Source organism: Melozone crissalis, unplaced genomic scaffold, assembly GCF_028551555.1.
Source record: "Melozone crissalis strain CALT ecotype California unplaced genomic scaffold, PUWL_Pcris_2 ptg000038l_1, whole genome shotgun sequence".
Lineage (NCBI taxonomy): Eukaryota > Metazoa > Chordata > Aves > Passeriformes > Passerellidae > Melozone > Melozone crissalis.
The window spans coordinates 4,401,654-4,416,207 of NW_026535816.1; the positions used below are offsets into that span (position 1 = coordinate 4,401,654).

The following is a 14,554-nucleotide window of genomic DNA, read 5'->3' on the forward strand; positions in this document are numbered from 1 at the left end:
TCACAGGTCCAGTTTATTGAAGAAAGCATCAAACACTTATACAGCAAATAATAAGCTTATGAATATTCTGTAAGCCAAGCAATCTCTTGGTTAAACTATACCATGAACTCTTCCTCATTCCTTAGGGGTTACATCTCTCTTTTCTCATGTCTCTTTCACTATTTGTTATCCTACTACAGCTAGGCCCAAGGACACGCTATCTAGCAGGTGCAGGACTTGGAATTAGCCACAGCTTTGTAATTTTCCAGTCTCTAGCAGCTAAATTCCCAATAAATAGCTTGTTACACACTGTGATTCTGGAATTATGGTTTACAAGACATTGAAAGAACAGAAGGACATTAATTCATCCTATGGTTTCTACAAAAGGAATCCTCTTACTCTCTGTTGAATTCCAAATTGACTATTCAAAGCTAAGCCAAAGTAAAGAAATGAAACATCTAACCGATGTTTTACGATTAATCATTTTGTTTAATGACAATATGAATTGTCTTTTCAAAACCTGCTGGTTGCCTCTCTCTGTGGTTCTCACATGTTTGCCTACATATAACGCTGCTCCTGCCTGCACTCGTGTTCAGGGATATTATCAGCCCTTCAGAGTTGGCTAAGATTCTGCTTAACTAGTGATTAATTTACAAAAATTAAAATAAAACTTTTTAGTCTCTTAAAAATACATGAAATAAATTTCTTAAAAGGGAATTATAAAATACACTCCAGCATTTCCTGTAACAATGAATAAGGGGAGTCTCCAGCCTCAGGTCTCTTGGGATCTCCAGCATTGTCCACTTCCACAATAACAACAATGCTCAGCCTTCACAGTCCTGTACACCCCAGATTTCTATCACTTCTACCTGCTTCTGCAGTAACAGTCCTGTCTGCTAAAGGTACAAGAAGAGAAGTTTCATAGAGGCATGAAAAGCAGTAAAATCAGGTTTGCTGACTGTTTTGACAGTGGTCCTGATAATCAGTATAGTACAATCCTTTCAGATCATCCAATATATCTGTATCCAACAGATTATTTAGAAAAATAAACGTGAGCATTTTAAAGTTTTAGAAATAATCTGTGACAGCTTTAATGGTTTTATATTTCCTAATTCACTAGGCATCCACCTTAGTCCAGTAATGCTAGATATACATCAATATTTTGATCAGGGTAGAACAGCTGCCCACACTGCTTTAAAACATGAGTATTCATTCCAATTGGTAAAAAGAATTGTTTTCTAAATTGGAAATGCAATTTCTGAAGAGAAGAAAACAAATCTATTTCTTTTTGGTCAATAACATACGTTGTTGCAATAAATTTAGGCACACCCTTTTAAGACTCCAAGTAAAAATAACACATTATTCAGCTATGCTGAATATTCTATTAAAAAAAAATTGAAACAACAATCAAATATTTTTTCTTTGCCATTCATTTTTAACCTGAAGTCTTACCACAATTTGATTTCAATTTTGTAGTCAATCCCCCGCCCAGCTATTAGCTGGGTATCTTTCTGACAAAGCAGGTGTAGGTGTAACAAGTGTGGTATACAGTACCATGTAAGTCCACCCTGAAATGGAATGCAGCAAGGAAGTCTGATTCACAGAGTCCTTCAAATAGTACCTATAAAGTTCTACTGGACTGTATAGTTACTACTATAAAATTAAAATTAAATCATATAATGATTTAATGTCATGTTATTCAAGAATATACAAATACATTTTCTCTTAATTTTTTTTTTCAAGCCAAATTTAACTACTGACCTGACTTTCACTTGGAAAGAAAGAGATGAGAAATAGCTATGATATGACATTAGAATGTACAGAAGTGGAAAAAAAATTACACATATTTTGTCTTTCCCTTATTTCCATTGGAGAGACATGATCCAATGTCATGATCTTAAATTAATAAGAGAATGAATTATTACACTCATTAGAAAAAACAGCCAGTTATACACACTACACTTATTATAGCCAAAGTTAATCTACTGACATCAAAGATTGCTAACCATACACAAAGTCCAAAATCAAAAAGCTCCTAATTAAAACCCTGAAAAAACAGATCTGAGATACTCTTCTGTATTACAGCAGCCTGAAAATTCCCAATTCATGGTGCTGCTCTTTTCCACTTGCTTGCTGTAGAGACCATTTAATGCACACTGTTCCACACGCAATTTCAATAGCGGCTGAACCTGGCAACACATCCTTTCTGACTGCTGGGATTAAAACTAACCAGAGGCGTGGGTGGCTTAAAAATTGTCAGAGTCCTGAGTTTAAAAACCAGACTTTTTCATGGTGAACTTATTTAAAAGCCTTGCCCTGTCCTCATTGCTCCACGAATGCTGTGCAAGGTTAAATGCATAGCACAAGTACTAGTTGGACTGCTCTGCTGTATTCCCCCCCCCCCCCCCCCCCGGTACTTGACACCTCTGTAGCAATTTCACAGGTCTAAATCTATACTGTTGCTGGGAAATTATACAGGCTATATGGAGAAGCTTGACAATTGCATCTGTAGCCTTTTTTAGCATATTTGGTTTTCTCCTTGAAACAGGGTTGGCTCCTTCGCCAAGCTGGTGCCCTCCACAGGGCACTGACCTCAGACGCTGGGTCTTGCAATTGTCAAGCATTTTCTTCTTTTCTTAGTGGCACAGATTCTGCCACAGCCTCAACATTAAATATCCAGATTCAATATTCAACAGAAACATCCTTCAGGTGTGATGTGCACCTCTTCCTATTGACATTCAATACCCAGTTACTTACAGGTACAAACCATTTTTATGCCTTGCCTGTTGAATTCTAAGAGAAATGGAAATACAGCCTTGCCATGGCTGCATTCTTCACTTCAGCATATTAGAAGGCACATGATTAAGCTCAGTACTGTTATGAATAAGAAGCTTGACTAGGCCAATATTCAAGCAGCAAGTAATTTATTATTTAATATGGTAAAGTATGAGCGATACAGCACTGGGTACAGTGGGGGAAGTTTTCCCTCCAACTGCACACCGATAATTGAGGGTTAGAGATATTTACAGGGGTACTCATCAGCTTTTTTAGCAGTTTCTATTTCCAATTTTTACTCATCAGCAGTTTCTATTCCCAATTTTTACGTCAGAATTCTATACACTATTGTGATTTAGTTTTTCTCAGGATGTATCCCAAAAGGAGTATCCCCAGATGGTGGTGGTTGGTTTCCAAAAGAAGAAACACAAATCCCATCTGGTGGGGCCCAGCTACCCAGATGTGGGTCCACCTTTTAATTGCAGACACTATAAATCATCATAACAGTGATGTCCAGCTTCCCTTGGTTGAAACCATAAACCCTTGAGGTGATGTTCATCTTTCTCAAGCTGTTTTTCTCTGCTTCAATAAAGCATGAGATAAGCATATTTCCTTTATTTATTTTCAAAAGTTATAGTTTCAAGGATATAAGTAATATTCTAAAATTATACTTCAAAAGGTTATTATTGCAGAGCTCTTTATGGATTAACTGCAAGCAAAAAGCAACATCTTTAACACTTTAACTCTAATGCACCCAAATCAACCAGGGTTAATTGCAAACAAAAGATAGGTTCAAAGGCCTTTTTCCATGCTTTATTTTCCTCAGTTATTATTAGAATTCACAGCTCTCCCATTGTCGGTCTCCACACATATCACAATCACAAATACACACGTCACCTGTTTGTACCTGACACGAAACACAGCTTTGTATTTCACAGTACTAATTTGATGAGTGCTGGTATTTCCCCTCCTCATGTTATGCTGAGGCCTAGCAATATCCTATGGACCACTCTAAACAGAAAACTGAAGAGAGAAAAACAAAAGGCAAACTTCTAAAACAGAGGCTTAAAATGTTAAATTAATAAACGAACTGGAGGTGTTAAAGGTGCACACTCGGTGTCTTGCAACTACTATAACACCCATTCAGTACCCATTAAGGGCAAAATTAAGGTACCCATTGAGCACAAAACTTTCATAAACATCATTCAGAAAATAAAAAGAAATTTCACAAGCTTGGAAGAACAATGCCTTTTATTTCCCAGGATAAGATGACTCTCAGAGAAATATAAAAGGAAGGTAAGTTAGAAAGGTTTGTATACCTGAGAGCTCTTGTGTGTTTGGCAGTGGGATGCCATAAAGTTGGGACAGTTAATTCTTGTACTCCTTACACAAATAAAAAGTTATGAAAATGCTTAAGAACAGTATCCCTCAGAACACCAAACACTAAAAGTAAAATGGGAAGAGGGCAAAGCCTGAAAGAGTATTCCCATAACGCAAGTGACAAACTCGTGTATCAAGAGTGTCCCCTTTCTCCTTATTTCCCCGTAATGAAATAAACAAGATATATGACCTTCCCCCACAGAACTCAAGTAAATATGCTAGCTGGTTGTAAAACAAGAAACCTGTTGACCAAAAAAAGACAGATCTGTATATTATGCATGCCACAGTTACTGTTGTTCCACGGGCTTTAAAGTGAGTAGTAAATCTGATGTGCATTAAAAAAATAAAGGCTACAAAGAAAAAAAAAGAAAAACTAGAATTCACTCAAGGTATCTTCAAGGATCTAAATATGAAGCAAATTTTAAAAGAATTAAAAAGCCAACTTTCAGACAAGAAGCTTTAACTCTGAGATTTTCTATTTTAGAGAAATTAGCGATAAATAGCAAAAGATGAATTAAAAAAAAAAACCTCTGCATCTCTCTTGTATTTAAATAAGAACATATCTTTAAAAAAAACCTGTGTTGTCTTGGTTCAGGTGTTGCTATACTGAATGCCAATTTCTTATTCTCTTTTCACACGTGCTAGGATATTGTTCTGTCATCAGTGGGGATTCATGAACTCAATGGATGTCACAATGACTACGAAGGGATCAAATGGGTGACTGAGTAATTACTGAAGGTAATCAAACAATTGATTTGAAGCTACAGGCTGTTATTCAAGTTTTACTTTACTTTAGTGTAATCCTGGCCAAGCCGCTTAATATTCTCAAGGCAAACTCCCATGGCCTTGTGTAGAACCCCAAAAGATGGCAAAATGTGTGTGTTCCAACACACTGTGGGAAAGAAAAAGAGGCTGCTGGAGAAGGGGGCCATGCAGAGGCAAGGCAGCACTTTTCCAGGACAAACATCCTTATTCTAGTCCTTGGAAATAAGCACCCTTCCCTTCTTTCCATCTTACCACACTCCCATGTGCTTATGCAGTAGGACAGGCAGTAACATACCGATTTCCATGCCAATTGTGTAATTTATTAATAAAACTTTAGTGAGCATCAGCAGGTTTAATCTAGCGTGCTAAAAACTTCCACTTCTGTAATTACTGAATAGTTTTGGGAACAGTTTCCCACTGTACCATTTTACAGTGGGAAAATGGTACCAAAAGTACCATTTTAACGTGTGACATTACCAGCAAGATTTAACAACAAAGAAACATACCATGTGAGTGAACAGTAAAATATTTAAACCTGACTGCAGTATCCACTTCTGTACATCACATATTTGATGGGAATGGCTTAGACAGTTACAATTATGTTTTATAGGCCAGTGATGCAGTACTCACCTCACACAAACAGATATTCCTTAAAATCCTAGTTCTGTTATACATGTCCTGTATATCTTCCTAGCTCTTTTCAGAAGCTATTTAAATTTTGCCAGTTTTGGTACATATGCAACTGGCAACACTACACGCTATGACATTAAAACAGACAGAAATGCAAGGTTTTTTCTGAGTCAAATGGACTGACTATTATTTCTTTAAAACTGCTTTTACTATTTAATTTTTACAGCATTTTAATTCTTTCTGTAATCTGCTCTTCCAGGAACAGATAAGAGTCTGCCCTTGTGCCAAAGTATTTACTCCATCTAAGTAAAAATTAGGGAAAGAACTAGGATGCTTGAAATGGGAACAGAGTAAATGAAATACATTAAATTAAATTAAATGTCTGTTTTAATGAACTTTCTTGAGCCAAATACAGCACACCTGTGTACCGAAGAGCAGAGAGTGGTTTTACAAGCAAACAAAAAAGCAGGTGAGTTTTACAAGCAAACAAAAAAGCAGATGAGTCTCTGTTTACTACCTATGCACTTGAGGACAGTGTTTTTTTTTCATATATGAATGCATATGTATCCATATATTCCTAAATATTTATATGTGAATGCAGTGACCTCACAGAAAGCGGAATTTGAGACTGATTTCTCACCAAATTAAACTGCATAGGCTGCACTAACTGCAACATGAAACACGCCTAAAGGAAAGAGAAGGAAAGCAGCAATGCTGTCATGGGTTCTGACCCTCCCTCACTCCCCTGTGTCACTGAGGCACCGTGGTTACAGATTAATTACCCAAGCCTCACCCTCTGCACTGAGCCAAATCATCTTATTCCTCCACTGAGGGTAACATGAAGGCAGCTGCAAGGCTAAAACCTTCCAAAAGAGGTCAGGATGGATTCCTCACAATCACAGGTATTAGGTATCCCCCCTGCCATTCAGCACCTAAAGAACAGTCTAAGTGTCAAAGAGTATAGCTCTTGTCTCAGAGTTTCAAAAGGTTAGTGCAGTTAACCAGCTGCCTCCTTCTGAAATTCAAGAGTCATCAAATTAGACTCTTTCAGCACACTTAAAAGAAAATCTATTGCAGATTACAGGTATTAAGCCCCTCAAAAATATCTGGTCCCTCGGCAAATGTTGGCTCCCTTCACAGAAGGGGGAAGAAAACAAATCAAAACCAACAAAAACACAACAGTATCTATTTCCAGACGAGGAAATAACAGGAGCTTCTGTAGTCTTCATAGAACAGAGGGGTACAAGTACAGCAGGACTGAGGGACTATGCCAGCCTTTGATAGTTGGTACGAATACAGTGGCTATCTTGGACACTTTGTCACTGAAAACAACAACTAATTATCAACTGATTCATTTCAGGACAGCATCTCAAAGGTCCAGCTGCTAAACACCTAAACATATTGCACCCGTGCTGAGTTCCACCCCATCCTGAAAAATACTTCTTAATAAAAAAAAAAATCTAAGTGAAGCAGTACAAAAATTGATTTTATTTCTCCATTTTCAAGAGAGACAGTCTCTCTTTGCACATCAAGCACACATTTCATTACACTGCCTCAGGAGGAAGAAACTTGCTTAACAATCTAATGCTACCAGAGCACAGCTGCTGCTTTTCAGTCTTGTCAGCTCAATTCCTCCACATATTTTTTTTCTTTTCTCTCCCACATTTCAGTAAAATCTCAGGTTTTTTCCCCATGTTTATTGCCACAGACTAGCCTGAAACAAACACATGGCCGCAAAATCATGCAAACATGATGAGGATGATGCATACATGCTGAGGATAGTGTAATTGCTGGGTTTATCGCTGCTCTTGGGTCACCCAGCAATTCTGAGGTAAAAAGTCACAGCTCATACTTCTGTAGTCTTTCACACCAACAAAAACACAAATCACCTGAAGAACTGCATCAACTATGGAGCATTAAACAACATAAAGCATGAATAAACTACTTTGTTTACCAGGTACACCGGGTAATTTGCCTCCCCTCCCTCCACCAAAATAAGTTATATAAACACCATAAAACCTACTGATGATTTGTTTATGCGTGATTTTACAATGGTGAAATTACAGAGCCTGGGCCCTGTTTCCATAAATCGCTGTTTCCGTGGTGTTGCATAGGAGGTGTTCTGATGCTGTCAAGGCAAGGGCAGATATTTGGGTCATGGACAGAAGTGTGGTGGCCTGGAAGACTTTTAAATGGAGGCATAGGAAGATATTCTCCTGCAGTTCCATCTCCAACTAAAAGGGAAAGGTTTCAGTTCTGCAATTGCATGTGACTCAGCAAATACATGCCCTGCTTTCTAAGTGCTTCAATCTGTCCAAAGCAGGTTTACTCTGTTCTTCCACTTCCTTAGTTAACAAATGCAAAGAAAGCCTTCCTGTTTCCTGCAAGGAAACTGACCCCAAATTGACTAAATGTGACCATTCAAAAATAACAACAAGACTATGTCAATGGCTGGAAAAATCAGCATTTTGGGTAATGTACACTAGCTGGCAGCAAATGAGTCTTTTCTTCCTAAGACAGCACATGAAGACAAAATACACTGGAATTTTTTGACACTTCTCTATTTTTTCCACAGAAACTATTAATCAATATCAACAAGTAAGATCTCAATATATTCTGTACACACCTATTTCTTCAGCTTGTAAGATTCACGTACTGATTTCTCTAATGATTGACTGAATTATTGTATCTAAAAATACAGCAGGAAAAGAGGGAACACTTCAAAAACTATTGCCAAGATAAAAACCAGTAAAAGTAAACATTAAAAAATACTGGAATTATGTAAAGGGGAAGATGAGCAAGTAAGGAAAGAGTAAAAGAATCACAGAAGCACATAAAAACTGCTATTTGATGAAATGTCATATTTATTCTTCAGTATTCCTAAAAGGTACTTGCCCTCCAATGCATTTGAAATAGCAAATATAACAACACACATCTTAAACCTTTGCAGAACATTAATACCGAAGGAAGGCATGAAAATTTTCTTTTGCTTTCCAACAAGCATATTACTTGACTTCCAAACAGAGAATATTTACATTCTGACCCTTACAAGACAGACAGCACACCCACTGTGCCAAACTAGACAATGGCAAGAAACACTGCTTTGACAAGTGGCATAAATGAGGTTTCTCTGTCTGCAGAGTGGTACATCACAAGGAATACTGTCTGTGAACAGTTTTCTATTAAATAGAGAAAATAATATTGAGCTCGCAATCTCACTGAAAAAGGGATTACAATTTAGGTTAGGACGTCCTTATCTTCTCTCCTGGCTGTGAAGTAATAAATGAGACACAGGAAAGTGTCAGCACTCTAATTTTTTCTAAACACTACGAACACAGTAAAATGTCAAAAGTAACTCCACGGCAAACCTCTTGGGCAGAAATGCATTATACATAACAAGCGGAATTCCAATATCACAGAAGATTTTTTTTTTTTTTTTTTTAAGTTTTTCTGGCCAAACAGACTTTCTTTTGGATTTTCAGTTTGAGCTTATGATCTTAGATATATGGAGCACCATCAATATTGCCAATGCATTTCTCTCTGTTCCTTTGGCAGCAGGCTGCAAGCAGCTTCTCGTTTGCTGTGTTAGGCACTTTCTTATAAGCCATCAAAATAAAGCCATGAGGCCGAACACATTCCATGAAATTATGGAGTTGCACCACTGGTTTAAGCACCCATTATGCTTAAACACAGTCCAAAACAAAAGCACATGGTTTGCAGCTATAGTACAGCCACAAGTCACATCTAAATACCACATCCGTACCTCAAACATAGATCCTTACAAGCCATCAACCAAACAAGCATCATCATCCACTGACAGAAATCAGAATTCTTTTAGGGCCCAGAAAATTTAGACAACAAAATTGTGAACTCTACGCAGAAGAAAAATTATTTTTATTACCCCTGAAAGCATTTCTGAAAGAATTCAGAAAGCATGTTAAGAACCCACAGCAAAATACAGTATCTCATTTTCTCCTAAATAAGTAGCCTACTACCACTGTGCAGAATTAATCTTCAGATTTTCAACTTTCCATGCCAGAACAGTAACATCAGACAGCTGAGGTATTGACACACCTTTATCTGAAAGGAGGGAAAAATTATTTTCAAGTCCTTTAAAAATAATTACCAAACCCAACAAACATAAAGAAAATAGCTGACCTAAAAAATACACCCGAGGAAAGCTCAACCATTCTCAAGCTTAATTAGGAAATTCATCATTTTTTTATCACTTCCAACAGTAGACATATACCAGATCAACACCTGTACATTCATTAATCAGCTTGAAATGAGCACACTACTTTTACCCTGCTACAAAAACCAGAAGATGTATTATTCTTAAGCCATTCTATTACATTAGATGCATTATTCTTAAGCCATCATATTAGATTGCTTTGTAACACCACAGCAGTAAGACTGACAATTCACTGCACTTTTAGAAAAAAACTACCACCAGCTACTTCTCCACAATTAAAAAATTCTGCCTTTTACAGCCCTGTTGCTTTACATTCATTTAATGAGTTGCTGCAGTAGAAACATTACATATTGAAGTGCATCTTGTGTTTATGGTCCTGTTCTCTGCTACGAAGCATTCTACTGCAATCAAATTATTCAGCATCTTGTATCTTTGTCATATTTCACATGTGGACAGAAAGGAATGCACTGTCACAGGATAAACAAAAAAAAGAAAAAAGAAAAGGAAAGCTCTGTTTCACATCAGGCTTCTTCTAAGGAGTTGTATGTTGTTGTTCAGACAAAAAAAATTTGGTATACAGCATTTCAATAGTAATGTTCAAATAATATTCAGAAAATTGTCCTTTTAGCTAAAAGTAGGGAGGTCCCACTAGACAAGATCTGGACCATAGTTACTGACCCCAACAACTGTCCTCATGTGAGAGTCACTTCCACAAGCAGCATTCCAGTCAGACTGTCCAGGTGTTTGGGGCCACAAAAGCAAGCAAGTGGTCACAGAATAACACCCTGAGCTTACTGTGCACTGTGTCCACTCCCTGAACTCCCAGTGAAACTCATTCCTGATGTCACATGAAACCCTCTGCTGTCTTCAGCATCACTTGAAAAAAATCAGCTTATAGCATCTATCACATTCAATGTGCCAAAAGTGAAATGTCAAAGGAAATGTAAAAGTGGACAGAAAAACACCAATTTCATATTTTTTACCAAGCTAAATTAATCTTCAAAAGTGTTCCTCTTTGCATTTTGAGAGAATGATTTTAGAGCAGTAATTTTTGCTCACACCATCAAAACATACATGTTTAACTGGATAGACAAATTCAATCAATCTTAGGACCTCTTTGGCACCACAACCGACCAGAAATATGATTAATACTTATCATTGTGTCTCAAAGCCATACCAAAATCCAGTTTAGATAATGGAGAAAAGATCATTCATTTCAAAATCAGGAACTTTCTGTAATCTTATGGCAATTTGATTGATGTGTATGATTTTAGACCAAGTTTAGAAGGTACATACAATTATGAAACAATGGTGATAGCTGTGTACTTTCCTCTTCTTAAGTGTTATCAAGTAAGAAAAGATTACAGGTTGCCTTAACACAGCTTAACTCATTAATTCATATTTGTTTGCAATGAGGCTTGAAGACATGTGAGATCTTTCACCACAATCCCCATAACATGATGCAAAAGGGATGGCATCACTGCCTGACGAGGAACAGAAACCCATGAGCTGTCCACCTCTGCAGGACATACTGTGCTCACTCATTTCAGCACCAATGCACGAAACAGAGCCCAAACTTTGACAAAAATAAATCCTCGCGATGAAAAACTCGGTCCTGCAAAGTTAATATTTTGCCTTAGCTAAGCAATTTCACCTGGAAAGATACTGCACTCTGATTTTTTGCAGGAAAAACCAGTCCTGCAATCCTGCCTTGTTGGGTCCAACAACTAATGAGGCATGGGTTTGCAACAAGCATTAACTGCGTTCTGCTGAAGGAGATTAAAGCACAATCTCTCCCCAGAAAATGGCATGTTGACATCATTGAATGCTTGAAACTTCCTCTATGTGCTGTTGAAATGCTGAACTCGATCCTCTCCACAGCCAGTTAAAAACCAAGTGACTGCTGAAGAGAACAGACCAGGACTTTCATAAATCTCCAGCTCTACAAAAGAATTTCAGCCTCCTTTGTAATGGGATGACCAATCTGGAACCAAAACTCACTTTGCAACACATACCATACTTGGGTAGAACTTTAACTGGAATTTCCCTCCCACTGATCATTTTCATCTCTCATTACCTAAGAACATAAACCATCACAGGCCACAACATCGTGCTCTTACAATAATATACACACTCCCCAGAATTATGATTTTCATAATTAGCATCCACATGCCAATTTCAACTTCTTGATATTCTTTACAACTATTTTTTGAAAGTTGAGGGAGGATTTGAATTTATTAGTTTTTTTGACAACTATCCAGAATTAGCTACGCTTCATTTCTCACAGTGGTAACATTTGCTCAAGAAGATAAGGACTCAATTTTAGTGCTCTACACTAAATGCCTTGACTCCAATGAATGTTCAAGCAGTTTTTAACTTTCCATACCTCTTTTCTGTACAGATTAATCTGCACAAGCTCATTCAAGATGCAAACCTGCATCTGCAAAAGCTGGTTTGGTGCTTCCTCTCCATTTTAACTATTCTTCCAAGGATGCATCACTCTTTAATGAGCATAAAATTATTAATCCAAATTAATTTACATGACTGCCAGTGAAAGTTTCCTTAAACCTTTTATTGACTCAGAAGACTTGAACCACAATATATTCCTCCAAGGGCTATATTCCAAAGCACATCAGCATGGCTCATAGGGACCAGCACTGTGGAAGCCCTAACCAGAAACATTACCAAAAAAAAGTTGTCTCCTTGTCCCAATAAAAACCCATTCTGAAGTAAGGAAGTTACTGGATAACTGAAGCAATTTCCTGATTTCTCCTGCATTCAGACATTTTCCTGTTCAGAAATTTTCAATTATTTTTTGCCTGTGTATGCAGCTCCTGCTGCCCCTTACTTGACTATGTAGCAGGCACACGTTTTTTCTTTTTTTTACATCTCAGTGAATACCTTATGTTTTAAGCCTTAAAACATGCAATGGTTCTGCAAAAGGCTGCTTTGATGCCCATTTTAAAGGGGACACGGCACAAAGGAAAAAGTCACATTTTTCTGAAAAATGTACACATGTATATCCTCAAAAACATGCTTTAAATACTCATTACTATTTATTACACACTTATTTCTGTGTTATTATCCCAACACGGCAGAGAAATATCACAGCCAAAACCTCAGCTTGGTTTTCTGATGAGGAATTGGAAGTTGAGCAGTGTAAACAGGAGTATCGTAATAGATCTTCTCTGTACCCAACATTAATTTCTCATCTGTGTACATCAAGATGTACAACGGGATAAGATGTCTCAGCTTTACATTTTCCTTGCTGAACTGACAACACAGACAATATACTGTCTCTGAGCAAGTGAGCACAACACATTACCTTATCAGAACACTGCAAGCTCAGATCAGGTTTATTTTGCAGCTGCAATAAATTTTGTTCATATTTTCTCACTTTCACAGAAAGGAATTATTCTGGATTGCAGCAACTTTTTATACATTTACTGGCATTGAGATAACACTACAATGTTATATACACTGTGGTATCTCACAGTAAAAAAAGTAAGTCCCCGGTCATTATTCAGATACAGATATTCAGATATAGAATGATGAGAATGATGAAACACTGAGATGAGATTGTTCAAATGTTTTGCACTCCATAAGGGAAAACGTTAGCAGTTCTCAGCTTCACGTGTTTGCCTTTACAGTGAAATAGAGCCTGTCTGGTTTAACCGCTCTATACATAAAGCTTACATTTGTCACTGCCTTGTTACATCCCGCAAAGCTGTGGGTCAATTACACAGGAGCATTAAAAAAAACCAAAAATCGACCAACCAGCCAAAAAAAAAACCCAAGAAAAACCAACCAAAAGACCCAAACAAACAAACAACAAGCATCACATTCAGTCTCGAGACGATCAGGAGCCGGAGCGAGACAGAAAAGAATCAGAGACGATCTTTGCTCTAAACTTAACACCCCAGCGAGACCTGAAATCTGTATTATTTCTCTTCCAAGCACTGAACATGAGACAGGAAACACAGCAGGAGCACTGTGAGGAAAGGAGCTGTCGGTACTCACCTAGTGCCAAGGACCAGAGCAGGGAACAGAGGCAGCACGTAACAAGCAGCGATGAATTTCATCCCGGCCCTGCTCCGCTCGCTGCTCTCTCACAGCGCCTCCGTCCGCGTCTCCGCCAGCCTCGCCTCGCCCGGGGCGCTGCGGACAGGCTCCGGCAGGGCAGACGGACAGACGGCGGGAGGGAGGGAGGGAGGGCAGCGGGGATGGAGCTGTGGCAGCGGGGATGGAGCTCCGGCAGCGGTACGAGGGCACAGCGGCAGCCCCGAGCCCGCCCCGCCGCTCCAGCGCCGGCGGCTGCGCCAGGACGCGCCCCTGAGGGGCGGCCCGGCAGGGATTACGGCGTGAGGCGCGCAGCTCCATCCCGCCGGAACGGCCGGGAAAGCCCGCCTAGAACAGAAAAAAAGAAAAAAAAAAAAATTTAAAAAAATAACGAGAAAGGCGCAGTTAAACCAGCAGCGGTGTTTTGCTGTTAGCGTCTCTGTGTGATGAGACTATAACACAGGAGCTGTTCCAAGGGGGTGTCAAGCCCCAGAGCAGCCTGTCACCCCTACCCGGAGCCTCGTGTAATTTCTGCAAAGCTGGAACACACCAGCTGCTGGTTCAGTCAGGTGTCATTCACCCCGTGTCGAGTTGGAGGTAGGAGCAGAAAGAGCTTCCAGAATGGGATTGAGAACAATGCCATCGCTAAAACCCCAGAATGGGATTGAGAACAATGTCATCGCTAAAAGCCCTTCATCCCCTGAAACAACGGACAAGACCTTGAAAGAAATAAATATCCTTCTCCTGTTTCCCGAGTTTGTATTGCCCCAATCT

At 38.7% G+C, this 14,554-nt stretch overlaps 1 protein-coding gene across 1 annotated transcript in view; it reads right to left on the reverse strand.

The window, feature by feature from the left end:
- Window positions 1–13,922, reverse strand: part of LUZP2 (leucine zipper protein 2) — a 77,329-nt gene extending 63,407 nt beyond the window's left edge. Inside the window, exon 1 of the mRNA XM_054283638.1 lies at window positions 13,742–13,922. Coding sequence (XP_054139613.1) covers window positions 13,742–13,803 — 62 coding nt within the window. The 5' untranslated portion in view covers window positions 13,804–13,922. The remainder of the gene's footprint in view (window positions 1–13,741) is intronic.
- Between the last annotated feature and the right edge of the window lie 632 nt (window positions 13,923–14,554).